At 36.5% G+C, this 27,868-nt stretch overlaps 1 protein-coding gene across 3 annotated transcripts in view; it reads right to left on the bottom strand.

Moving 5' to 3' along the window:
* Window positions 1–27,868, bottom strand: part of LOC117064207 (B-cell scaffold protein with ankyrin repeats-like) — an 88,496-nt gene that overhangs the window by 39,327 nt on the left and 21,301 nt on the right. For 2 of the 3 annotated variants that reach the window (XM_033178465.1, XM_033178472.1), the window contains one exon: window positions 2,006–2,404. In XM_033178465.1, the coding sequence (XP_033034356.1) occupies window positions 2,006–2,404 (399 nt within the window). Of the gene's footprint in view, window positions 1–2,005; window positions 2,405–25,506; window positions 25,626–27,868 lie in introns of those variants that run through there. The other variant, XM_033178482.1, reaches the window with a different exon arrangement.

Below are 27,868 nucleotides of genomic sequence, written 5' to 3'. Positions count from 1 at the left end.
GTGGAGCCTTCAGAGGATCTTAGTTCCGGACAGCTTGACTGTATCCTCTTGACAAAGCCTGCTCCAGAACCTCCCAGCTAAACCTCTCCTAGATTCCTAAATCATAGAAACGGATATAACCATTATTTATTAAGTTGCTAAAAGTTACAGAAACTTGCTATGCAACAACAGACAACTAAGACAATGCTTTTAAAAACTATTGAATTTGGGACGGGTGCGGTGGCTCACGCCTGTAATTCCAGCACTTTGGGAGGCCAAAGTGGGCTGATCACTTGAGGTTATCAAGACCAGCCTGGCCAACATGGTAAAACCCCATCTCCATTAAAAGTACAAAAATTAGCCGGGCATGATGGTACATGTCTGTAATACCAGCTGCTCCAGAGGCTGAGGCACAAGAATTGCTTTAGCCTGGGAGGCGGGGGTTGCCATGAGCCAAGTTCATGCCACTTGCACTCCAGCCTGGGTAACAGAGTGAGACTCTGTCTCAAAACAAAACAAAACAGGCTGGGCGCGGTGGCTCAAGCCTGTAATCCCAGCACTTTGGGAGGCCGAGACGGGCGGATCACGAGGTCAGGAGATCGAGACCATCCTAACACAGTGAAATCCTGTTTCTACTAAAAAATACAAAACAAACAAACAAACAAACAAACAAACACTAGCCGGGTGAGGAGGCGGGCGCCTGTAGTCCCAGCTACTCAGGAGGCTGAGGCAGGAGAATGGCATAAACCCGGGAGACGGAGCTTGCAGTGAGCCGAGATCCAGCCACTGCACTCCAGCCTGGGTGACAGAGCAAGAAGAAAGTTGTTTTCCACCAGGAAAGAAGTATAGTGAGAAGTGTAGTGAGAAGAGCTTCTAGCAAACCATTTGGGGTTGATATAGGTTCCCTGGATTTCCAGAACTCCCAACACTTGTGCTTGATCCAGGTTTGGAAATTACTAAAAGCAAGAGACTGTTGCTGTACTGCTGCTCTGAGGGCAGGATGGTGATAGCTACTCTGGGAATGGCTTGTATGCCCAAAGTTTGTCTGGAAAAAGATAAATGGAGATAAAGGAAGGTTTATCTTCAGATAGATGTGGACAAGGTAGGAGAAACACCCAGCCAGGAGATATCTCAGTGCCATTTTCATCATGAGAGATATATGAATGAGCCATAGAACTCAACAGTAAGAATCTATATGCGTTAGACAACCACAGCTATGATCTTAGAGAAGAGAGAATATTTGACTCATTAAGAAACTGCAGGAGAGACATTCCCAGCGAATAAGGGATTTCCAAAAACTCAGAAATCTGCTCCAAGAAAAACAGGTAACTTTTAATCTGATGTGGCCAAGATAAAATAATAGCTTCACTCCTTCCCTTTAAGCCATGAAACCATAGTTGGAAGACTGGGAGTTGAGAGCAAAGTACAGACTAAGAAAACCAGGGAAGCAGCTGGCCACAGCACCCCTTTCACACCAAGCAGAGTAAAACTATGGAAGGGAGAAGCTTTAACATTAGTAAGTTGCAGCATTTTGATTATTACATGGAAACGTAATTAATTAATTAACAGGACCTTGTATTTTATCTAAAGGTTACATGCTTAAAATTTTAAAAGCTCTGTAATTGTAACCCAGACCTTCAAACCTTGAACTGTTACTGACTGGTAACACTACTAGAGTATATTAACTCATGCCTCACCAGTTATATAAGAAACCAACTTCCAGAACCAAACTGTCATATGGCTGAGCATACAATACTTGTTCCGCCATGGTCTCATCCAGGCTGCCCTGAAGAATATATTTATAAGCCATTTTTAAAACAACGAATAAGCCTTGATTCGAATGGAGCTAAAAATTAAGAACCTTAATGTATTTTGTGGACAGTACAATACACTGTTAAATAAAAGCAGCTCTCATTTTTCTTATTTTAATCCTAACATCAGTTATTGGTTCTAAAAGAACGTGCAATTCTTTAATTACAAAAAACAAATAAAAATGAAACAAACAAAGAAGATTTGGCAACATTACCTTTGAATATGATACTCTGGATTACAGAGATGTAGTCTTCAGGTTCCTGCTCAGTTGAGATCTCCCATCTACTTTGAGAGATATTTAATAATTCATAAAGCTGATGTGAATTCATCACTCCACAAAGCAAAGTAACTACACTTTCTGGTGAATGAAGTATCTTTTCCAGAAACTGACATTTCTTTGGAGTTAGGTCTTTAAGCAGGCTATTTGATAATATCAAAAGTTTACATTTGTAAGAGGTTAAGTTCAGCAACTCCAAATGCCGAAAAGAGAAATTCTCCAAGCGATATAACAGGATCGCTTCCCTTTGCACAACATGTAAAAATACTTCTGTCAAGTACAGAGCCCATTCCTCAGCATCCTCTTCATATATCATTATGATGTCTTTTGTATTTCCTGAAAAAGAAAAAATATTTTCTTATATTTGCAATGCTATCAGCAGGTTATTATTTTTCAAAAATTTTAATATGCTTACTAGGCAATATATTAAGTTGCTGATACCAGAGAAAAACTATATGAAAGTCCTTCATAGTATTAAAAAACCATAGATTAAATAAAACTAGAATTCAAAGATAAGTTGATTTAAATTTTTAAAAAATGATAAGAAAAAGTATAATAAATAAGAAAACAAGTTGAGAGCCAAAACAATACCATTACCCAGATAAGAAATACATTAGAAAAAGAAATGAGTAGATTAGACATAGATAATGTTATAGATAATATTTTAACTTCTGGCCCAAAAGAAAAGCTTGATATTTTCATAGTAATTCAAAAAAATAAATAAATAAAGGAGGAGAACAAGGCTAACACAACTGTTGAAAATACAATACATTTAGTTGAGAGTTAAAAACAGAAAAGATTCAGTATAAGGATGATCCAAAAACCTGAAGTAGAAGAGAATAATATACACATTAAAATGTTGTAAAACATATAATTTTTAATAATTTTAAAAATCGTTGTAATAAGAAAGATAAAGGGGCCAGCTTTATCAATCAGTGTGAAACAATCAGGCTCCAACTAAAACTGTTAAAGAAAACAGATTTTGCTGGGCGCGGTGGCTCACAACTGTAATCCCAGCATTTTGGGAGGCTGAGGCGGGCGGATCACGAGGTCAGGATATCGAGACTATCCTGGCTAACACAGTGAAACCCCTTCTCTACTAAAAAGACAAAAAACTAGCCGGGCGTGGTGGTGGGCACCTGTAATCCCAGCTACTTGGGAGGCTGAGACAGGAGAATGGCTTGAACCCGGGAGGCAGAGCTTGCAGTGAGCGGAGATCGTGACACTGCACTCCAGCCTGGGCAACAGAGCTAGACTCTGTCTCAAAAAAAATAAATAAATAAAAAAGAAAAGAAATCTTGATTACATTGTCCTTGACTTAATGATAATTAAAAAATTTCTTCACATATCCAGGAAGGAAAACCAAGTCACCATGATAAGAAAAATGTGAGGTTGGTGTTGATTTCTTCAGAGCAATTTCCAGATGAATTATAGGAAAATTTTTATAAAACTAATTTTTACAGTATATTCATACTATAAAATATTGCATAACAATGAAAAAGAATGTAACAATGCTACATGCAACATGGATGAATCTAAAGACATAACATTGAGTGAAATAAGAAAGGGTATATATTGCATAATTGTATTTATATAAAGTTCCAAAACAGAAAACTTGATTCACGGTGATACAGATCTGAATATTTTAGGGCAGAATTAACAAATTAAAGTAGGCATGAGAGAGCCTGCTGGAGTTCTGGATATGGTCTATATCTTGATCTAGGTGGTATATATTTATGGAGATATACATATATATAACATATATGTGTGTAAATTCACTCATCTACATATCTTAGATATAAGTTATACTGCAATAAACCTGTAAAAGCTAGATGACTTGTGGAGGGAAAGCCATAGGAAATAAGTAAAGCATTTGTAACATTATCACATGTATTTGAAAAATTAGAGAAAATATGCTAATAATGGAGGTTTCACAGGTCTTATAGGGCATTTACAAAAAGAATTAAAGAGAGGTACATTTCAATATTTTGCACAAAAAACAAAAAAATGAAGTAAATATTAATTCCAGAAGAAAGCCCCAAAATTTATGAAAGAAAGCAGGATAATTATAGACTATTTGGATCAATAGTGTGCATGTGTTTATAGTTATAATAATATAAAAACTAATTAATTAATGACAAGTTGAGATTTAAATATTCTGGAGAATAAAGGAAGAGTAAGACAAACAAAAGTATAAAAATATCTATCTTATGTATTACAGGAAGACAATAGATAATAACTAAAATTAGTAAATCAAGAAATCATAATATAAATGTATCTTTTTGAAACATGCAAAAGAATAAAAAAAGAAACTTTGAAAAAATTATGGTTTTTAAGGTTCTTAGAAGGGTGGAATGGTATTTGGGGAAAGGGAAAGTAAAGCACTGTTGATTTTCACTATGTTTTATCATTGTTTTACATGAAAGTGTAACTGTAACCAAAATTTAAACAATAGAGGAAAATCCAGCCAAAAAATAGCCCAGAACCAAAGTAAAGTAAAAGGAAATGAACTCAACTTTGGAAAAAGAATAGGGTGAGTTGAATACATGTACATATAGAACAACAACTAAATGCTGAGGGCATTATGATTGCACTACAAAATGCACATGTTAACTTGATGAAATAAAAGTGATTACACAGCGGGAAAAACTGAGCATTTGGGGAGGAGAAAGTAAAACATACAAACCTCATGTTTAATACAATGTAATCTTTTAACACTGCCTAAATTTGAAACATTAATTTAAAGTAATGACTTCATTCAATATTTCTGTATCATCATTTTTCCCAAGACAATAATAAATAATCTAAAAAGTACTCAAAGAAATTTTTATCTTAAAATTAATACATCATTAGTTTAACTTTAAATTAACTTTATATTTAAAGAGCACATGTAAAGTCTAATCTCATTTTTAATAAAATAGTACCTCCATGCCTATCTACCTAAAATAATTCTATCATTAGCAACAATTGTTTATGAGAGAGAGGACTTTGAGAGATACATGACTTTCTTTTTCTTCACTCTTCCATATTGCTTATATTTTTATAATAACCTTATTTTACAAAATACAATCATTTTTAAAGATCAGTTTTTACAGTATTATCATGAGTACAAAGAATGAAACACCAAACTCTTGTCATCTTCTTCCTCTGAAAACAGAACATGTATTTTCTATACCACCGATGTGGCAATGAAAACCATAATGATTCTGAGATCTTTTGTATTTTATTAAATTATTGAGTTTATGTATTTCTGTCTTTTCTTGTGATATAAATATTATCTCTGAGGGCAGATGCTTTATTTTTCAATCCAAATTCCTACACAATGCCAAGCACAATTTCTTGAACAGATATTCAACTTTTTTTTACATATTTATGTATGCAAATGAGAAAAAATCTGACAGAAAACATATGGGAATCACGTGTAAGTTGTATATGAATCATCAACATAGTTCTGTAATTCTGTGTGTAGTAGTGTAGTATCCCACCCAGCCTGGATGCTAAATAAATAAATTGTTTAACAAACAGAAATATTATGCCATAATTCAGTATTTTTATGTTTGAGGAACGGGAGAAGGAGGGTTTTCTTCATATTGCATATAGCCAGAATAAGTTGGTCTACAGTTATAAAAATAATAGGAGTATAAATAAAATTAATAATAATTAAAATTATCAAGCACTTAAATTAGGTCTCCATGTGTTTCACACATGCTGTTTCATTTAATTCTCACAATTACACTACTAAGTAAGTATTAATGTTATCCTCATTTTACAGATGGGAAAACTGAAGTGGTATTAGAATCAGGACTCCAATGCGGGCAGTCTGCCCTATACCCTATACTTTTAACTTCTAACAGCAAAGGACACAATAATATTATTTAAAAGATTACAGTAGATTATTTGCAGGGATATGAGTTGATTAGTCAGTATTAAGCAGACTGTGGGGTATTCTTAACTATGCACAGTATGTGAAGGCTTACTGGGAGTCTGGTTTCCTACCAAGAAGAAAGAGGAAACAGAACATATCATGCACTCCAAGAGTAGAGCAATCTATGAAGAATTTACAGAATTGATTTTTTGACTCTATAATTTAAATCAAGAAAATTGTAGAATGAGCTATGAGTATATGTTAATGTAAAGAATTAATACTCCCATGTTATTTGGCTGGGTATCACAATTGGCAGACAGTTATATGAAATCAAAACTAGAATAACCTGTCTTTCAAAGCCCAAGAAAATTGCACAGGTAGTCTTTCTCAATACTCCAGATGCATTTTTACTTATGTTGAAAATTGAGCCTTTTTATTTGACTTATATTTTCTCAATATCCTCATTTGACATCAAATATCATTCCTTTCTTCTCTACAGATAAACTCATTTCAGTGTTTTAATCTTTGGTTTTCTCACTTATTATTTACTGAGGCTTTCTATGTACCAGGCATGTTGCTAAGCAGTTGACGTGTATAACCTCATTTAATACTCACCAAACTGCATGGAGTTGGTCCTGTTAGTCTTATTTTACTGATGTTCTCATGAGGTTCAGAGGGGTTAAGTTATTTATCAGAGCCACAAAGATAGTTGTTGATCTTTATGCTGACTTTCTTTCTTTTCATACGAAACTAAGTTGTGTTGAAATATAAAAGTTAATAAAAACTCTTTTAATAAGCCATGGTTTTCTTTTCCCTTTTTCTAGAAAAAAAGTTTATACCTGAATAATATATAGGACCATAGACCCAAAATAGTTCTTTATAAATTCTCAGAAGTAGCCCAGTGGCCTTGCACTGTACTTCATTTTATACACTTGAATTAAATCAACCCTAAGTAATTCTCCCCATTTAAGGAGGGTTACTGTCATTAAGATTGGTCAACTTTTATAAGCTTTGCAATGAAACAATAGATGATAAACTTGAAACATAGAAATATATAATTTCCATTCCTGGAAAGCTTCATCATAATAAAAAGACATTACTATTGAAGATGGAATCAAGATCTGAAAACAAATTATTTTAAATGTACATCTTACAGTCTTGCATCATAAAGTGACAGCATTATATAATGGTTCAGTAGAAACAAAATACAGCCATATTAATTTTTTTTTATTATTATACTTTAAGTTCTAGGGTACATGTGCATAACGTGCAGGTTTGTTACATATGTATACTTGTGCCATGTTGGTGTGCTGCACCCATCAACTCGTCAGCACCCATCAATTCGTCATTTATATCAGGTATAACTCCTGATGCAATCCCTCCCCCCTGCCCCCGCCCCATGATAGGCCCCAATGTGTGATGTTCCCCTTCCCGAGTCCAAGTGATCTCATTGTTCAGTTCCCATCTATGAGTGAGAACATGTGGTGTTTGGTTTTCTGTTCTTGTGATAGTTTGCTAAGAATGATGGTTTCCAGCTGCATCCATGTCCCTACAAAGGACGCAAACTCATCCTTTTTTATGGCTGCATAGTATTCCATGGTGTATATGTGCCACATTTTCTTAATCCAGTCTGTCACTGATGGACATTTGGGTTGATTCCAAGTCTTTGCTATTGTGAATAGTGCTGCAATAAACATACGTGTGCATGTGTCTTTATAGCAGCATGATTTATAATCGTTTGGGTATATACCCAGTAGTGGGATGGCTGGGTCATATGGTACATCTAGTTCTAGATCCTTGAGGAATCGCCATACTGTTTTCCATAATGGTTGAACTAGTTTACAATCCCACCAACAGTGTAAAAGTGTTCCTATTTCTCCACATCCTCTCCAACACCTGTTGTTTCCTGATTTTTTAATGACTGCTGTTCTAACTGGTGTGAGATGGTATCTCATTGTGGTTTTGATTTGCATTTCTCTGATGGCGAGTGATGATGAGCATTTTTTCACGTGTCTGTTGGCTGTATGGATGTCTTCTTTTGAGAAATGTCTGTTCATATCCTTTGCCCACTTTTTGATGGGGTTGTTTGTTTTTTTCTTGTAAATTTGTTTGAGTTCCTTGTAGATTCTGGATATTAGCCCTTTGTCAGATGAGTAGATTGCAAAAATTTTCTCCCATTCTGTAGGTTGCCTGTTCACTCTGATGGTAGTTTCTTTTGCTGTGCAGAAGCTCTTTAGTTTAATCATATCCCATTTGTCAATTTTGGCTTTTGCTGCCGTTGCTTTTGGTGTTTTAGACATGAAGTCCTTGCCCATGCCTATGTCCTGAATGGTACTACCTAGGTTTTCTTCTAGGGTTTTTATGGTATAAGCTCTAACATTTAAGTCTCTAATCCATCTTGAATTAATTTTCGTATGAGGAGTAAGGAAAGGATCCAGTTTCAGCTTTCTACTTATGGCTAGCCAATTTTCCTAGCACCATTTATTAAATAGGGAGTCCTTTCCCCATTTCTTGTTTCTTTCAGGTTTGTCAAAGATCAGATGTCTGTAGATGTGTGGTATTATTTCTGAGGACTCTGTTCTGTTCCATTGGTCTATATCTCTGTTTTGGTACCAGTACCATACTGTTTCGGTTACCGTAGCCTTGTAGTATAGTTTGAAGTCAGGTAGCGTGATGCCTCCAGCTTTGTTCTTTTGACTTAGGATTGTCTTGGCAATGCCGGCTCTTTTTTGGTTCCATATGAACTTTAAAGCCGTTTTTTCCAGTTCTGTGAAGAAAGTCATTGGTAGCTTGATGGGGATGGCATTGAATCTATAAATAACCTTGGGCAATATGGCCATTTTCATGATATTGATTCTTCCTATCCATGAGCATGGTATGTTCTTCCATTTGTTTGTGTCCTCTATTATTTCACTGAGCAGTGGTTTGTAGTTCTCCTTGAAGAGGTCCTTTACATCCCTTGTAAGTTGGATTCCTAGGTATTTTATTCTCTTTGAAGCAATTGTGAATGGAAGTTCATTCCTGATTTGGCTCTCTGTTTGTCTGTTACTGGTGTATAAGAATGCTTGTGATTTTTGCACATTGATTTTGTATCCTGAGACTTTGCTGAAGTTGCTTATCAGCTTAAGGAGATTTTGGGCTGAGACAATGGAGTTTTCTAAATATACAATCATGTCATCTGCAAACAGGGACAATTTGACTTCTTCTTTTCCTAATTGGATACCCTTGATTTCTTTCTCTTGCCTGATTGCCCTAGCCAGAACTTCCAAGACTATGTTGACAGGAGTGGTGAGAGAGGGCATCCCTGTCTTGTGCCAGTTTTCAATGGGAATTTTTCCAGTTTTTGCCCATTCAGTATGATATTGGCTGTGGGTTTGTCATAAATAGCTTTATTATATTGAGGTACGTTCCATCAATACCGAATTTATTGAGCGTTTTTAGCATGAACGGCTGTTGAATTTTGTCAAAAGCCTTTTCTGCATCTATTGAGATAATCATGTGGTTCTTGTCTTTGGTTCTGTTTATATGCTGGATTACGTTTACTGATTTGCGACTGTTGAACCAGCCTTGCATCCCAGGGATGAAGCCCACTTCATCATGGTGGATAAGCTTTTTGATGTGCTGCTGAATCCGGTTTGCCAGTATTTTATTGAGGATTTTTGCATCGATGTTCATCAGGGATATTGGTCTAAAATTCTCTTTTTTTTGTTGTGTCTCTGTCAGGCTTTGGTATCAGGATGATGTTGGCCTCATAAAATGAGTTAGGGAGGATTCCCTCTTTTTCTATTGATTAGAATAATTTCAGAAGGAATGGTACCAGCTCCTCCTTGTACCTCTGGTAGAATTCAGCTGTGAATCCATCTGTCCTGGACTTTTTTTGGTTGGTAGGCTATTAATTATTGCCTCAATTTCAGAGCCTGCTTTGGTCTATTCAGGGATTCAACTTCTTCCTGGTTTAGTCTTGGGAGAGTGTAAGTGTCCAGGAAATTATCCATTTCTTCTAGATTTTCTAGTTGATTTGCGTAGAGGTGTTATAGTATTCTCTGATGGTAGTTTGTATTCTGTGGGGTCCGTGGTGATATCCCCTTTATCATTTTTTATTGCGTTATTTGATTCCTCTCTTTTCTTCTTTATTAGTCTTGCTAGCGGTCTGTCAATTTTGTTGATCTTTTCAAAAAACCAACTCCTGGATTCATTGATTTTTTGGAGGGTGTTTTGTGTCTCTATCTCCTTCAGTTGTGCTCTGATCTTAGTTATTTCTTGCCTTCTGCTAGCTTTCGAATGTGTTTGCTCTTGCCTCTCTAGTTCTTTTCATTGTGATGTTAGAGTGTCAATTTTAGATCTTTCCAGCTTTCTCTTGTGGGCATTTAGTGCTATCAATTTCCCTACACACTGCTTTAAATGTGTCCCAGAGATTCTGGTATGTTGTATCGTTGTTCTCATTGGTTTCAAAGAACATCTTTATTTCTGCTTTCATTTCGTTATGTACCCAGTAGTCATTCAGGAGCAGGTTGTTCAGTTTCCATGTAGTTGAGCGGTTTTGATTGAGTTTCTTAGTCCTGAGTTCTAGTTGATTGCACTGTGGTCTGAGAGACAGTTTGTTATAATTTCTGTTCTTTTACATTTGCTAAGGAGTGCTTTACTTCCAATATGTGGTCAATTTGGAATAAGTGTGATGTGGTGCTGAGAAGAATGTATATTCTGTTGATTTGGGGTGGAGAGTTGTATAGATGTCTATTAGGTCCACTTGGTGCAGAGATGAGTTCAGTTCCTGGATATCCTTGTTAACTTTCTGTCTCATTGATCTGTCTAATGTTGACAGTGGAGTGTTGAAGTCTCCCATTATTATTGTATGGGAGTCTAAGTCTCTTTGTAAATTTCTAAGGACTTGCTTTATGAATTTGGGTGCTCCTGTATTGGGTGCATATATATTTAGGAGAGTTAGCTCTTCCTGTTGAATTGATCCCTTTACCATTATGTAATGGCCTTCTTTGTCTCTTTTGATCTTTGATGGTTTAAAGTCTGTTTTATCAGAGACTAGGATTGCGACCCCTGCTTTTTTTTGTTCTCCATTTACTTGGTAGATCTTCCTCCATCCCTTTCTTTTGAGCCTATGTATGTCTCTGCATGTGAGATGGGTATCCTGAATACAAAACACTGATGAGTCTTGACTCTTTATCCAATTTGCCAGTCTGTGTCTTTTAATTGGACCATTTAGTCCATTTACATGTAAGGTTAATATTGTTATGTGTGAACTTGATCCTGCCATTATGATATTAACTGATTATTTTGCTCATTAGTTGATGCAGTTTCTTCCTAGCCTCAATGGTCTTTACATTTTGGTTGTTTTTGCAATGGCTGGTACCGGTTGTTCCTTTCCATGTTTAGTGCTTCCTTCAGGGTCTCTTGTAGGGCAGGCCTGGTGGTGACAAAATCTCTAAGCATTTGCTTATCTGTAAAGGACTTTATTTCTCCTTCACTTATGAAACTTAGTTTGGCTGGATATGAAATTCTGGGTTGAAAATTCTTTTCTTTAAGAATGTTGAATATTGGCCCCCAGTCTCTTCTGGCTTGGAGAGTTTCTGTTGAGAGGTCTGCTGTTAGTCTGATGGGCTTCCCTTTGTGGGTAACCCGACCTTTCTCTCTGGCTGCCCTTAAGATTTTTTCCTTCATTTCAACTTTGGTGAAACTGGCAACTATGTGTCTTGGAGTTGCTCTTCTGGAGGAGTATCTTTGTGGTGTTCTCTGTATTTCCTGAATTTGAATGTTGGCCTGCCCTACTAGGTTGGGGAATTTCTCCTGGATGATATCCTGAAGAGTGTTTTCCAACTTCGTTCCATTTTCCCCCTCACTTTCAGGCACCCCAATCAGATGTAGATTTGGTCTTTTTACATAATCCCATACTTCTTGCAGGCTTTGTTCATTTCTTTTTCTTCTTTTTTCTTTTGGTTTCTCTTCTCGCTTCATTTCATTCATTTGATCCTCAATCGCTGATACTCTTTCTTCCAGTTGATCAAGTCGGTTACTGAAGCTTGTGGATTTGTCACGTATTTCTCGTGTCATGGTTTTCATCTCTGTCATTTCATTTATGACCTTCTCTACATTAATTGTTCTAGCTATTAATTCTTCCACTCTTTTTTCAAGATTTTTAGTTTCTTTGCGCTGGGTACGTAATTCCTCCTTTAGCTCTGAGAAGTTTGATGGACTGAAGCCTTCTTCTCTCATTTCGTCAAAGTCATTCTCTGACTAGCTTTGATCCACTGCTGGTGATGAGCTGCGCTCCTTTGCAGGGGGAGATGCGCTCTTATTTTTTGAATTTCCAGCTTTTCTGCCCTGCTTCTTCCCCATCTTTGTGGTTTTATCTGTCTCTGGTCTTTGATGATGGTGACGTACTGATGGGGTTTTGGTATAGGTGTTCTTCCTGTTTGATAGTTTTCCTTCTAATAGTCAGGACCCTCAGCTGTAGGTCTGTTGGAGATTGCTTGAGGTCCACTCCAGACCCTGTTTGCCTGGGTATCAGCAGCAGAGGTTGCAGAAGATAGAATATTGCTGAACAGCGAGTGTACCTGTCTGATTCTTACTTTGGAAGCTTCCTCTCAGGGGTGTACTCCACCCTGTGAGGTGTGGGGTGTCAGACTGCCCCTAGTGGGGGATGTCTCCCAGTTAGGCTACTCAGGGGTCAGGGACCCACTTGAGTAGGCAGTCTGTCCCTTCTCAGATCTCAACCTCCGTGTTGGGAGATCCACTGCTCTCTTCAGAGCTGTCAGACAGAGTCGTTGGCGTCTGCACAGGCCTTGCTGCCTCCTCTGTTGTTTTTTAGCTGTGCCCTGTCCCCAGAGGTGGAGTCTACAGAGACAGGCAGGTTTCCTTGAGCTGCTGTGAGCTCCACCCAGTTCGAGCTTCCCACCGGCTTTGTTTACCTACTTAAGCCTCAGCAATGGCAGGCGCCCCTCCCCCAGCCTCGCTGCTGCCTTGCAGTTAGATCGCAGACTGCTGTGTTAGCAATGAGGGAGGCTCTGTGGCCGTGGGACCCTCCCAGCCAGGTGTGGTTATAATCTCCTGGTGTGCCCGTTTGCTTGAAGCATGGTATTGGGGTGGGAATTACCCGATTTTCCAGGTGTTGTGTGTCTCAGTTCGCCTGGCTAGGAAAAGGGATTCCCTTCCCCCTTGCGCTTCCCAGGTGAGGCGATGCCTCGCCCTGCTTCAGCTCTCGCTGGTCGGGCTGCAGCAGCTGACCAGCACCGATTGTCTGGCACTCCCCAGTGAGATGACCTCAGTACCTCAGTTGAAAATGCAGAAATCATCGGTGTTCTGTGTTGCTCGCGCCGGGAGTTGGAGACTGGAGCTGTTCCTATTCGGCCATCTTGCTCCGCCCCCGAGCCATATTAATTTTTATAAATTTACCATACTCTTTCAGATTCAATAATGCCTTATTTATTTATCTTAAATATTGTATAACAAATGTTCAAACCTCAAAGAAATATTTATCAATAATTTATATCAATAATTGCTTTTCCACCAAAATCAGGATACATTACATATTACCAAAAGAATGAGAGTAAACATATATTAAAATTCTTCTTATTCCATATGCACAGCTTTAAGTGGCAGATTTTCTTCTTTTTGAATAAGATCCAATCTTATACCCATGTTTTGATTGTGCATAATGGAAAAAGATTGCATAATGCATCCTTTCAATATTACATTTTTCTAACTGGTAACCAAACGGCAGAATAAAAGAAAGCAGAAAATTATGAAAAAAATTAGTTACAGCCATAATGGATTCAGCAGTAACAACAAGAACATTAATCTTAATATAATCACACACACATATATCATTACTTAAATTACACAGTAAGTATAACTCAATTGAGTTTACATTCCAACTTTGTACTGTTATTTCTAGTACAACATGGGAACAAAACTGGGGATTTTTCAAAGGTTTGAATGTAGTGAAACACACTATAACTAATATTTCTCCTCTGGGAAAGTGGCTACTTCCACTTATTCATAGTGGGACATTCATATATGAAGCGTTTCCTGTATAATCTGCATAAATCTGTGTAGTGGGCGCTGTGAATGCACATCTCATATCTTCCTGGACCACCAGCTACTGCTTAGTCATCAGTTATTAAGCATATTGACCACTTCTGACCTCTGCTTTATTGCCTGAGGACTTTATCTGCTGCTAAGAGTACTTCCTCAGTTTGTGCACCTGCCCAGCAGCTCATTAGTTCCAGGGATTTAGTGCACCAAGAATAGGGGGACAACCTCAGGCAGTGAGGATCAGAAGTAAATGTGTAAATAACTCAGCTTATCCAACCTGCAATGGGGCAATTCTGAGGTTTGTTTTACACAGTAATCAGAAAGTCCCAATGGTATTGAATTGTAACTCCTCACTGTGTTATTCTGCTTATTAATACACAAATTGTCTTTTCTCCCTTTCTTATCTTTCTCCATTCTCTCACTAGAGCTTCATGGGCTCATCATCAAATACCTGTACTCAAGTCCATTTTTCCAAATCTTCTACAGGAGTCTTCTCCTATACACTTACATTATTTTACTTCGTTCTTTCTTTCAAATGCAGGAAGGTACTAACACATAATTTTAAGATTATGCTTTTCAGCTATGTTGAAGAACAACCAGCAAAAATTTTTATGCAAATTCAGAATTTTTCACTTTCTTCTTCTAAGATGCAAACAGATACTTTTATGTCTCATACAGCAACCATGGAAGGGATTTTTTTCTATATAAAAAAGCATGACATTGATTGTTACAGTATTATTTTGTGAAGTCTTCCTAACCCTGGATATATAAACTGAAAATGTTCTAATCCCATCTCTAATCACTTTTTATATCTAGTTGGGCCATTCATAAAATTGAATAAAACACAAGTACCTAATAGGGTTGCTGAAAGTACTAACTGAAAAAAATCATACAATGTGCTTATCACATGGCAAGGACAATAGAAGTCAGGAAATATTAGATCTTACCAGTAAGACTGTCTACTTCTGAAAGCAGGAAGGCCATACTCAAAAGTTTCCCAAAAACCACAATAATAAGGTTTACAAAGGTAATTATATATATATGCATAAATTAAGTGATTATTTCCTAAGTTTCTATATTGTCTATATTATTTATATACATTGGAATGGGAATTAAAAGAAAATTTTTTGAAAATATATTTTTTATCAAGATATAGATATCATGGTTGAGAACATCTTGCACCTTTTGATAATTTGTATTAAAAGAAGAGAAAATGTGAGGGATGATTTGGGAAAGTTATTGTGTTAGAAATGGCTTTTAGAAAGCAACTGTAGCAAATACAAAAAATGACAAATAGGGTCTAATTAAACTAAACAGCTTCTGCACCGCAAAAGAAACTAACAACAGAGTACAAAGACAACCATAAAGACACATGCACATAAATGTTCCCTGCAGCACAATTTATAATAGCAAAGACATGGAATCAACCTAAATACCATCAATGATAGACTGGATAAAGAAAATGTGGTGGCCAGATGCGGTGGCTCATGTCTGTAATGCCAGCACTTTGGGAGGCCGAGGTGGGCAGATCACGAGGTCAGGAGATTGAGACCAGCCTGGCTAACATGGTGAAACCCCGCCTCTACTTAAAATACAAAAAATTAGCAGGGCATGGTGGTGGGCGCCTGTAGTCCCAGCTACTCAGGAGGCTGAGGCAGGAGAATGACATGAACCTGGGAGGCAGGGCTTGAAGTGAGGGTAGATTGCGCCACTGCACTCCAGCCTGGGTGACAGAGCGGGACTGTGTCTCAAAAAAAAAAAGAAAAAAGTATTCATTCCAAGACAGCACTGTCCATAAGACCACCCATTATTTTGTTTCTTTAAGAAGAGAATGCTGTGATCAAAAACGATAATATACTACAAATTTAAAGATAAATTTTAACTTTAGAGCATTTGAATAACAAATTGCCAGAATCAGTGAAATATGGTAACATTACTATCTCATACAGTCTCTTAAGTGTCTTTTTTTTTTTTTTTTTTGCCAAGGTCTCACTAAGGCTGGAGTGCAGTGGCATGATCTTGGGGCTCACTGCAACCTCCGCCTCCCAGGCTCAAGCAATCCTCCCACCTCAGCCTCCTGAGTAGCTGGGAGCACAGGTATTCACTATCATGCCAGGTTAAATTTTTTTGCATTTTTTTTTAATGGTAGAGACAAGGTTTCACCATGCTGATCAGACTGGTCTCGAACTTCTGGGCTCAAGTGAACAACCCACCTAGGCCTCCCAAAGTGCTGGGATTACAGGCATGAGTCACCACGCCTTGCCAAGTGCTTCTCATTTCTCCAATTCAACATCAAGAATGATCTCCTCAGAATCTTATTATTTTCTATGATTCCCCCAGACTGATTTCTTTCCTGGAGGCTGGCGCTTATGGATTACATCACCCAGGCTTCCATGCCTACCTTGATTGAAAGCACCATCAGAATATCAGATGAGAAGAAAGAATAATAGGGTTTTTTTTTGGCCTTCCACCCACTCCTCCATTTCAGTTTGGACAGTGGCTGCTTTCTTGTGTTGTCATTTTTCTATGACTTTTTTTTCATGGATCCAGTTTTCATGCAATTCCAATAACTATCTTCCTTCCCCTTATCTCACTAGTGTAGTAAACAATTTTTGCTGTTAGTTTGAATGTTTCACTATCCCTCCTCAATTCAAAAAATCAAGCAAACAAACAAACAAACAAAAAACCCCAAACCAGACATATACCATATACAAAAATCAGCTCATGATGGATTAAAGACTTAAATGTAAAACCCAAAACTAAAAAAAGACCCTGGAAGACAACCTAGGCAATTCCATCCTAGACATAGAAATGGGCAAAGACTTCATGACAAAGACAGCAAAAACAATCGCAACAAAAGCGAAAATTGACAAATGGAATCTAATTAAACAAGAGCTTCTGAACAGTAAAAGAAGGTATCAACAGTGAACAGACAACCTACAGAATGGGAGAAAAATTTTGCCAACTACGCATCTGACAAAGGTCAAATATCGAGCACCTATAAGGAACTTAAACACATTTCCAAGAGAGAAAAACAAACAACCCCATTAAAAAGTGGGCAAAGGACATGAACAGACACTTTTCAAAAGAAAGCATACATGTGGCCAACAATCACGTGAAGAAAAGCTCAATATCACTGATCATTAGAGAAATGCAAATCAAAAGCCCAGTGAGATACCACCTCACGTCAGTTAGAAGGGCTATTAATAAAAAGCCAAAAAATAACAGATGCTGGTGAGGTTATGGAGAAAATGGAAAACTTATGCATTGTTGGTGGGAGTGTAAATTACTTCAACCATTGTGGAATGCAGTATGGCAATTCCTCAAAGACCTAAAGACAGAAATACCATTTGACCCACCCAGAGGAATATAAGTCACTCTACCATAAAGACACATGCACATGAATGTTCACTGCAGCACAATTCACAATAGCAAAGAGATGGAGTCAACCTAAGTGCCCATCAATGATGGATTGCATAAAGAGAACGTGGTACGTATACACCATGGAATACCATGCAACCATAAAAAAGAATGAGATAATGTCTTGTGGGAACGTGAATGAAGCTGGAGGCTATTATTCTCAGCAAACTAATGCAGGAACAGAAAACCTAATACCACATGTTCTCACTTATAAGTGGGAGCTAAATGATAAGAATTTGTGAACACAAAAAAGGAACAACAGTCACTGGGGTATGCTTGAAGGTGGAGGATGGGAGGAGGGAGAGGAGCAGAAAAGGTAACTATTGGGTACTGGGCTTAATTTCTGCGTGATGAAATAATCTGTATAACAGACCCCCATGACATGAGTTTACCTATGTAACAAACCATCACATGTAGCCGCTAACCTAAAATAAAAGTTAAAAAAAAATAACATTTTTTAAAACTTCACTTGAGACAATTGCCTTACAAGTAATGTCAACTTTTCCTAGTACAGACGCCAACATCCCTCAGTGCTTGCCTCTTGAATCCGTAACTAGAGTTAGAGCCCACAAAAGGGAAGGGGAGAAAAATCCACAAAAAAAGATTTAATATTCAGAAATTGTTCGTGGATATTGCCAATATGTATCAGCATGAGTTTGGAAAGTATGTACGGAATGAATTTTAAGGGTTATTAGACTGAGAAAGATGAATCAGAAGATTGGATCTGACTGAATTTATCAATATGGTTGTATTTTAACAGCATTCAGGATTTAATGTATTATCTCAAGTACCTGTGGTAGTATTAACAGCCTATTAGAATGGTTAATTAAAGCTTGGATTCCATGGTGGCCTACAGTCAATGAGGCTGCAATGCCAGAATTTCCCTGCTATGACATAGAGGAGGGGTCAGTAGACAAACTTTCTGTAAACAGCTAGATAGTAAATACTTTAGCCTTTGCGGCACACTTGGAATCTCCTTCTCCTTCTTCTCCTCCTTGTCCTTCTCCTCTTCTTTTCTATAACTTTAAATGTGTAAAAACCATTGTTAGCTCACAGGTGATACACAAACAGGACACTAGCTGGATTTTGTCTACTATCATTTGCTGACCTCTACTCTAGAGTGTTTTGATGTTCCCTCTGCTAGCATTAAGAAATATATTCATGAAGGTCGGGCGTGGTAGCTCAAGCCTGTAATCCCAGCACTTTGGGAGGCCGAGACGGGCGGATCACGAGGTCAGGAGATCGAGACCATCCTGGCTAACACGGTGAAACCCCGTCTCTACTAAAAATACAAAAAACTAGCCGGGCGAGGTGGTGGGCGCCTGTAGTCCCAGCTACTCGAGAGGCTGAGGCAGGAGAATGGCGTAAACCCGGGAGGCGGAGCTTGCAGTGAGCTGAGATCCGGCCACTGCACTCCAGCCTGGGTGACAGAGCGAGACTCCGTCTCAAAAAAAGAAAAAAAAGAAAGAAATATATTCATGAAAAGTGCTGTGATGTCTGTCTTCTGTAGCATAGACACAATGATTAGGTTTAGACCTTTGAAGTAAACTTTTGATGTCGATGGAGAATAATGAAGTCTGAGTTGGTAGAGAACAAACGGTAACACTCAATCATTAGAGACAATATAAATAATAAAAGTGTTTTTCACTGCAGGTATTGTGGTGGTATCTAATTCATCTGACGGTCCTTAGGAATGAAATATATAGTGTACATATTTGTAATACAGATTATAAATGTAATGTAAACCTAAAATGTATAGCCTATGAAGGTTCTATATCATCTTTACAAACAAAACAATTCTCGTTTGGGGTGCAAAAACGTACTTAAGTTGCTATAATGGAAATTCACAGACTGCTCCCTAGTTTATAGACTTAGATGACTTTGACTGAAGGGAACTCAAGTCCCTCTGAAAAAGGGATTTTCTATGATGCTAAATATGGATACTACAAATCTTCCTCCAAGCCTTCGTCAGAGTGACCTGAAGGCACTTGTACTAGGGAAAAAATAATACTCAGAATACTCAGGAATATCTTCTAGCAATTATTAGTTACTGGTCTTAACTGATAAAAAATTCCCAAAGACTGAAAATACCACCATGGCATTTTTTTGGAATTTGTAGAAGTCAGGCGTAATAGTAAATGATATCTTGCCTTAAGTATATATGATAATGATTCCAATGGGCCCATGTGAGTACCACAGAGGTATCCTGTGGGCATTTTTTAAGCCAGAAATGTTTGGTGAAAATGTGTATACATAGCAAATGTCAGAATCCTAACAGAGAATGAGGACTATTATGGTAGGAAAGGCAAAATATATGTATCTGAAACTGTCAAATCCCATCCTCACAGTAAACTAGAAAAACCCAAAAATACAGTAATCTTTCTTTATCCATGGAGAATACCTTCCAAGACCCCCAGCGGATCCCAAAACTACAGATAGCATAGAACTCTATATATACTAAGCTTTTTTGCTATACATGTATGTCTATGATAAAATTTAATTTATAAATTAGGCACGGTAAAAGCATAGCAACAAAAATTATTTTAAAACTAGAACAACTGTAACAGCATATTATAGTAAAAGTTATATGAATGTGGTTTCTCTTTATCTTCCTTTCAAAATCTGTTACTATTTTTGGACCATGGTTGACCATGGATAACTAAAAACCACAGGAAGCAAAACCACAGAGAAGGGGACTATTGTACAACATTCCTGAAGGAATTACAGATTATTGCCACCAACAAAGAATTGGGAGATGAAGATATAACGGTGGTTATTTCTTCACAACTCTGCTTTACTCTCCGGTTTGCCAGTACAAAAGCCAAAGGGTCTTGTAAAATAACTGCTGATTTTCATAAACATAACCAAGTATTGATATTAATTGCTATTCCACAGATGATATATTTACTGGAGCAAATCAACTAGCCTATGTAAACTATAAACAGATATTTATCAAGTCATTTTCTTTATAATTGCAATGAATAAAGATAATAATCAGTTTGCAGTCACTTGGTAGAAACAGCAGCAACCTTTCACTGACTTACCTCAAGGCTATGCCCCATGTCATAATAACATCTGTATAAATACTGACCATATATATATGCCATACAGTATATAATTTTATATGTAAAATATAAAATTGATGAAATAAACTTGCCATAGCAAAAGAGCAAATGCTCTAGTTGTCATAATATGATACATTTGTGTCAGAGTGTGAAGGATAAACCATGTTGAAGTTCAGGAACCTAAAATGTCATCAATCCTTCTAGACAGCCAATGGTGTATCAGGGGTATCCAATCTTTTGCCTTTCCTGGGCCACACTGGAAGAAGAATTGTCTTGGGCCACACATAAAATACACTAACACTTATGACAGCTGATGAGCTAAAAAAAAAATTGCAAGAAAAAAACTCATAATATTTTAGGAAAGTTTACGAATCTGTGTTGGGCTACATTCAAAGCCATCCTGGTCAGGTTGGACAAGCTTCCTTTAAGGCATATCAGGATAGCCCTATATATTGAAAGACAATTTTTTTATTTCCAGCTTTTAAGTTCAGGGGTACGTGTGCAGGATGTGCAGCTTTGTTATACAGGTAAATGTGTGCCATGGTGGTTTGCTGCATAGATCATCCAATCACCCAGGTATTAATCACCCAGCATTCATTAGTTATTCTTCCTGATCCTCTCCCTCCTCCCACTCCTCACCCTCCAACAGGCCCGGTGTGTGTTGCTCCCCTCTATGTGTCCATGTTTTCTCATCATTTAGCTCCCACTTATAAGTGAGAACATTCGGTATTTGGTTCTCTGTTCATGCATTAGTTTGCTAAGGATGATGGCCTTCAGCGCCACTCACATCCCTGCAAAGGACATAATCTCATTACTTTTTATGGCTGCACAAAATTCCATGGTGTATATGGAATTTTCTTTATCCAGTCTATCATTTTCTTTATCCAGTCTATGATTGATGGGCATTTGGGTTTATTTCATAAATTTACTATTGTGAACAGTGCTGAAATGAACATAAAATATGCATGTGTCTTTATAATAGAACAATTGACACTCCTTTGGGTATATAAATTATTGGGTCTCACCATTTGATGGGTCTCTTTGTATTCTGAAGGAAACAAACATATTTGGGCCCATTTACCGGGTAGCCAGCAACAAAACCAGTTTTGAGTAGGAGCAAAAAAGGGCTCTACTATACAGTCAGGCTACAGTGCACACTACACTGTCCTTTGAGCTTTATAACAAAGCTTTATTGAGTTTCTGGCAACTCTCAATAGGAGATCCACAACACATACCCCTGAGATTTTGGAGGAATACCATTCCTTATTCTTCCAATGACTCCTTTCTATTTGAAAATTAACTTGTGAGTTATTATTGGATCCTGATTGAGAATAATGTCTGCTTATATGATACCAAGTGTTTATGTAGTCTAACTGACCATTCATAAACTGGGTGTATGTGATCTACCAAATTATAATTTGGTTGTGAGAAATAATATTCTATTTGAAAATGAGTATGATATATACAAAACCAGACTCAGGCAATTCTGGATGGGAGAAGTAAATGCCATGAGCCTGTAGCTTAAGCTTCTATGACACCAAATCTTACCACTTTACCACTCCTTCCTCAACATACATCTGTAGCCTCATGTTTATTGCGGCACTATTCACAATAGAAAGACTTGGAATCAACCCAAATGTCCATCTGTGACAGACTGGATTAAGAAAATGTGGCACATATACACCATGGAATACTATGCAGCCATAAAAAAGGATGAGTTTGCATCCTTTGTAGGGACATGGATGCAGCTGGAAACCATCATTCTTAGCAAACTATCACAAGAAGAGAAAATCAAACACCGCATGTTCTCACTCATAGGTGGGAACTGAACAATGAGGAAACTTGGACTCGGGAAGGGGAACATCACACACTGGGGCCTATCATGGGGCGGAAGGGATTGCACTGGGGAGTTATACATGATATAAATGATGACTTGATGGGTGCTGACGAGTTGATGGGTGCAGCACACCAACATGGCACAAGTATACATATGTAACAAACCTGCACGTTATGCACATGTACCCTAGAACTTAAAATTAAAAAAAAAAAAAAAAAAGCTCAAGGAGGTGAATAATGATAAACACATAATACACTAAAAAAAAAAAAAAAAAAAAAAAAAAAAACATGGCATTAGTTTCCAGATCATTCTGAAAAATATGCCAGCACCAGTCCAAAGTGAATATTACATCCACTTCCACATTACAGCCCCACTCATGGTGAATGGAAATTCTTCCAGTTGATGGAAGTTCATGTAATATATTTGAGAGTCCACTTTGATATACAGAAAAGATGGCTTGAGCTATGGATGAATCTACATTGAACAAAATAAGAAGAAATGGGAAAGGATATGTTCATTTCATTTCAGAATTAAATATACAAACTAAATTACTAAACAAGAAAAAATAGCTAGGAAACATGAGCCTATGTCTTTTGTTACACACAAAGGAAAATTAGACTTGAATTCATGTTTCTCAGTTTTCCTTTGTGAGTAATTATACCTGCATAACAAGCCTTTGACCACATCAGTGATCAATGAATGCCCATTGAAAACTTTTAGAGCTACAAATGAGGCTGCAATAGAATCAAAGTTTTATAGGTTTTGTATGTTGTAGGAAAACTCATCCTGGAAATTCCTTGTCTTGTGGCAAAGCACTTTCCACAAACACATACAGTTCATTTCAAGGAAATACACATAATTACAAAAAAGTTAGGGTAGTCAGGGTAGATATTTTGAATACATGGAACAGAGACATTATTATTGTGCTAATAGACTAAATTTAAATACTTGTAATGGTTTGTAAAGTGTATAAATTTCTAAAAATCCTTCAGAAGCACACTTTTAAAAGTGAATTTTATTTATGTAGATTATACCTTAATATTCTTGACTATAAAAAACAAGAGTGTGACAAAAATTAGTAAAAATCATAAAATTTGATTTAAAAAACATGTCTAGAGCTCTGGTGGCAACTCCTTAACAGAGTACTTAAAACATTTAAAATATATATATATATATTTTTTTTTTTTTTTTTTTTTTTTTGAGAGGGAGTCTCGCTCTGCCGCCCAGGCTGGAGTGCAGTGGCCGGATCTCAGCTCACTGCAAGCTCTGCCTCCTGGGTTTATACGCCATTCTCCTGCCTCAGCCTCCCGAGTAGCTGGGACTACAGGCGCCCGCCACCTCGCCTGGCTAGTTTTTTGTATTTTTTAGTAGAGACGGGGTTTCACCGTGTTAGCCAGGATGGTCTCGATCTCCTGACCTCGTGATCCACCCGTCTCGGCCTCCCAAAGTGCTGGGATTACAGGCTTGAGCCACTGCGCCCGGCCTTAAAATATATTTTAAACTCCAATAATTTTTAAATATCTTTTTTTAACCCTAAAAATGTATAAAGTCAGAACTTGATCCATATCTATTACATCTATCAATAATAATTTCAGTACATCTCTGATTTGAAAATAGAATCTTCTTTAAATTACTTAGTAAATGTTGGTGTAATTTAAAAATGAAAATTATTTCTTGAAGAAATAATTGACATTTTAACCAATAATAAATGCAGATTATAGTACTCAGACCTCAAAACGACATATGTTTAAAAATCCCAGGTATAATACTTACAATTTTATTTTGTGATAAATTAGTAGTAGTTTCTACTTACTCCTCAATTTTTATATTTCCAGTACGGCAAATATCCTGGAGGGCCAGGATTCAGAATATGCGTGTAGTCAGTGTCCCAATTTCTACCTGTAATTGTTTTGTTAAGCTTCTGTAGCATGAGGGCATATGTTCTGACAGCTCCTGACCTATGGTCCAGGGTCTCCTGTGGCTGGGTGGGTATATTTCTCTAATTCTAGGATTTCACATTATAAACTCCACTTTTTCACAGATATAAGCCATGTGAGCCAATTATCAACTTCATCAGTAATAAAGGCAATATTTGATTTCTCCCTTCCCTTATTCTTTGTCGTATTTCTTAATACTGCTTAACAACTCAAACACTGACGAGGGTTATTTATTGCTCAGTCCTCACCCCTACACCCAATACTCCCTGAACTCTTATGCTGAAAAGTGGCTTAACATTCTATTACATAATAAATGTGCCACATTTCAAAGTACACTGAATTCCATTCAATAGTAATAATATACAAAGTACATTCACATGAATATTATGGTATGTTTTTATACCATTCTTAGTATTACAGTTTTAAGGAAAGAATTTTAACTTAGGTTAATGAAAAAACAAAAATGTTAAACTTGAAAAGCCATAGCTAGAAAGTTTAGGAGACTTCCCCAAGGTCACACCAATAGTAAGTCATTAAGCTGAACTTAAATTCACATCATCTACTGCCAGCTCTACTTCAAGTATCAAACCATACCACAGGCAATATTATTGACAAAATGAAATAAAACTCCAGTCCGTTTCTTGAGGTTCCCAATGGATAAAAGCATATGACCAGCCGATCAGACTGAAAAGAGAATAACTTTAGTTTCACCAGCAAATCTAATTTTGCTGTCCTAGTTCCGAGAAAAGAAAACTGTGTTGGCATTTCCCTTGTTTCCTTGTTCTTTCTCTCTCCTTAATTCAACCTCTTCTTTCCAGAACACAAGATGGTGGCAGTGGTGGAAAAAAGACAGTATGCATAATCATGCTTTGAGAGCAATGACCCAAACAGAGTACTTAAAATATTTAAAATTTGTTTTACCTGCCTGAATTCTTTTCATGGGCTTTAGGCAGATCTAACTGTACAATGAATGCTTTTTAGCCTGTATTACTAAAGTATATAAGTTAGGGATGTAATAAGTACACTCCTAACTAACTGCAATGAGATCTTGCAATTAATTATCTTGGCAAGTATTAGTGTACAGTGACACTAATATCTTTCAAGGGCTTTGTTATGTACAGAATTACATAGGACGTCACACTTTGGAAACATAACTGACTGAAACACAAGCAAACCCCTCTAAATAAATTTCATCTCAAAATTTGTATCATATGTAGTAATTGTAAAATATCTTAGAAATAGCTATATACTAGAAGATATGTACATACCAAAACAAAGAATAGGTTGAATTTCTACTCATCGGATGCAAGCAAAACCAGCAAGCATGTAGTCCCCCACCCTCTTCCTGATGTGTGCATCCTCTGCAGCCATTCTTGGCCAGAAGGGAAATCGCAGACCTAGCAAAGTGTGTCTCCTATCACCCGCAGAAGCTCCCTGAGGCCTCCTGTGGTCTATGTTCAGAGTAAACGTAACTTCTGCATGGAGTCTACAAGATAGCAAGTGCTAAAAATTCTAGGTAACTCTAAAACAATCCTCAGTTATGCTGCAGCACTTGGTCACAACTACATTTCTCCTAGAGTGACAATGTCTTTTCATAATGTGGTCAAGGACGCACATCCATCAGAGCCACTTTTGGGCACTTGGTCAAATCAGAATTTCCAGAATTGGGGTTCAGGAAAGGATTGTCAAGTAACTAAGCACTTTGGTAATTCTTAAGTCCACTCAAGTTTGAGAATCACCATAATGTCTTTTTTATACTGACAATATTTCCAGTACCACAGTAGATTATTACAGTCACAATTTTTTTCTCTCTCACGTTTTGCTAATGTGAAAAAAGAAAATAAAGATTTTAGGTTCTTTTTCTTTGAGGAAAATACATTGAAATAGCTCAAATGTTATTTATTAAGGAACCAAACCCATGTGATTTATTAAATTCACTAAAATCATTAACTTGCCTGAAATCTACCTTAATTCACCAAAGTGATTTTTGTTAGATGAGGGCCAAATCATGTATGTATGGACAAAGAACACAATATTTAACATTATGTATCTAAAACTTAGATTGCAATTCTGAAGTGAATATTGTATATAAATACAAATATGATGTTTATCCAAAACTATAAAATATAATATAGATGGTGATTTGAGGGAGTGTTTATAATACAATATGTGATTAAATAAAAGCAATTTTTAAACAGTATTTAAATTCATACTAACTTTAACCAAGATTACTTTTTTACTATTATTAATTCCCACATTCCAGGTGTCATATTAGGAAAATTCACAGTTCAGAATTTAGGCAATAACCTGTTTACAAAGGTCAAAGTTAAAAAAAAAATGCTCAATTATTTTTGTCCCTGGCTGACATTTTGTACAAGATTGAACACCAAACTCTTTTCTGAATTGAAATAATGAAGCATTGGAAATTCCTGGTGGGGTTGGTTTGCTTTTTTATATATTTATTATATAAAAAATATAATAAAAAATTATATTTTCTTCTCTCCTATTAAAATGTATAGAACAGTATCATCAAAAACTGAAGCTCTACATCATATAAATGTTTTAAAGATAGAGCTATGTCAAGAATATATAAAAATGAATGTTTTACATTTATCCTTAAATTTTAGTAATTTATTTTATTTAATGAATCTCATTGCTTAATTATTTCTTTAAATATAGTGTAGAGAAACAGCAATCCAAATATTACATGTTACCCTAGATATACATTTTTTAATCTGAGTTTGTAAAAATAAGATATTATTATGATTTTAACATTTTACCACTTGAACTTGAAGGTATTCCTTTATGTTAATGTACTTTATAATTGTAATCAAAGTTGAAAATCAGCAACAGACACTTAAAAATATATATAATTAAAGATACAGTTTATTCTTTGGAACTTCTTACTAATTCCAGTCATATTTCACAGAATAATCTTCTTTACCATTCTATGACTCTAATATTCATTACCTTAACATTTTTTAGTTCTCACTCATCACTGGAATTTCCAGACCAGGTATTTTAAAATTCAACAAGATAATTTACCATAATCATTTATAAGTATTATAATGTTGATAAAAATACCTCAATATTAATTCTCTAATCACTTAAACCTTTGTTTATATGTTTATGTAATAGTTATTTAATGATTATGATAAAGAACAAATTTTCAGACTTTAAGAGACAAAAGATTATAAAGCCCAATTCCTGCCCTTAAAAAAACTTGCGTATTATAAAAAGGAAATGGACTTCTATAAATTACTTTAACACAAAGTAGTTTATTCTAATACCTCATTAAGACCTGTGGCGAAGGAATCTTCTAATCTTATTTATCCTAGGGTTAGTGTAAAAGTATTGTCTTGCAAGGGAAGTGTCAATAAATCTTTAAGTATCACAAAGTGCAGAACTGAAAAATTCAGAAATCAAAAAGATCTGAATTTTATAAAATGTTCCTGTCTGACAAATGGCCCTGATTTTCCATGGTTTGGCATTTTTAAAATGAATCATCATAAATGAATGGGTTATACAATGTTGAGAATTACAAAACCATGAACACAATATGAGCTTCTTTATGTATATACACAAAAACTCATATAATTCAAGACAAATATTATCAATATTTATTTCTGA

The sequence above is a fragment of the Trachypithecus francoisi genome, unplaced genomic scaffold (genome assembly GCF_009764315.1).
Source record: "Trachypithecus francoisi isolate TF-2019V2 unplaced genomic scaffold, Tfra_2.0 Contig01566, whole genome shotgun sequence".
NCBI classification, from domain to species: Eukaryota; Metazoa; Chordata; class Mammalia; order Primates; family Cercopithecidae; genus Trachypithecus; species Trachypithecus francoisi.
This window is presented reverse-complemented; position numbering and strand designations above follow the sequence as displayed.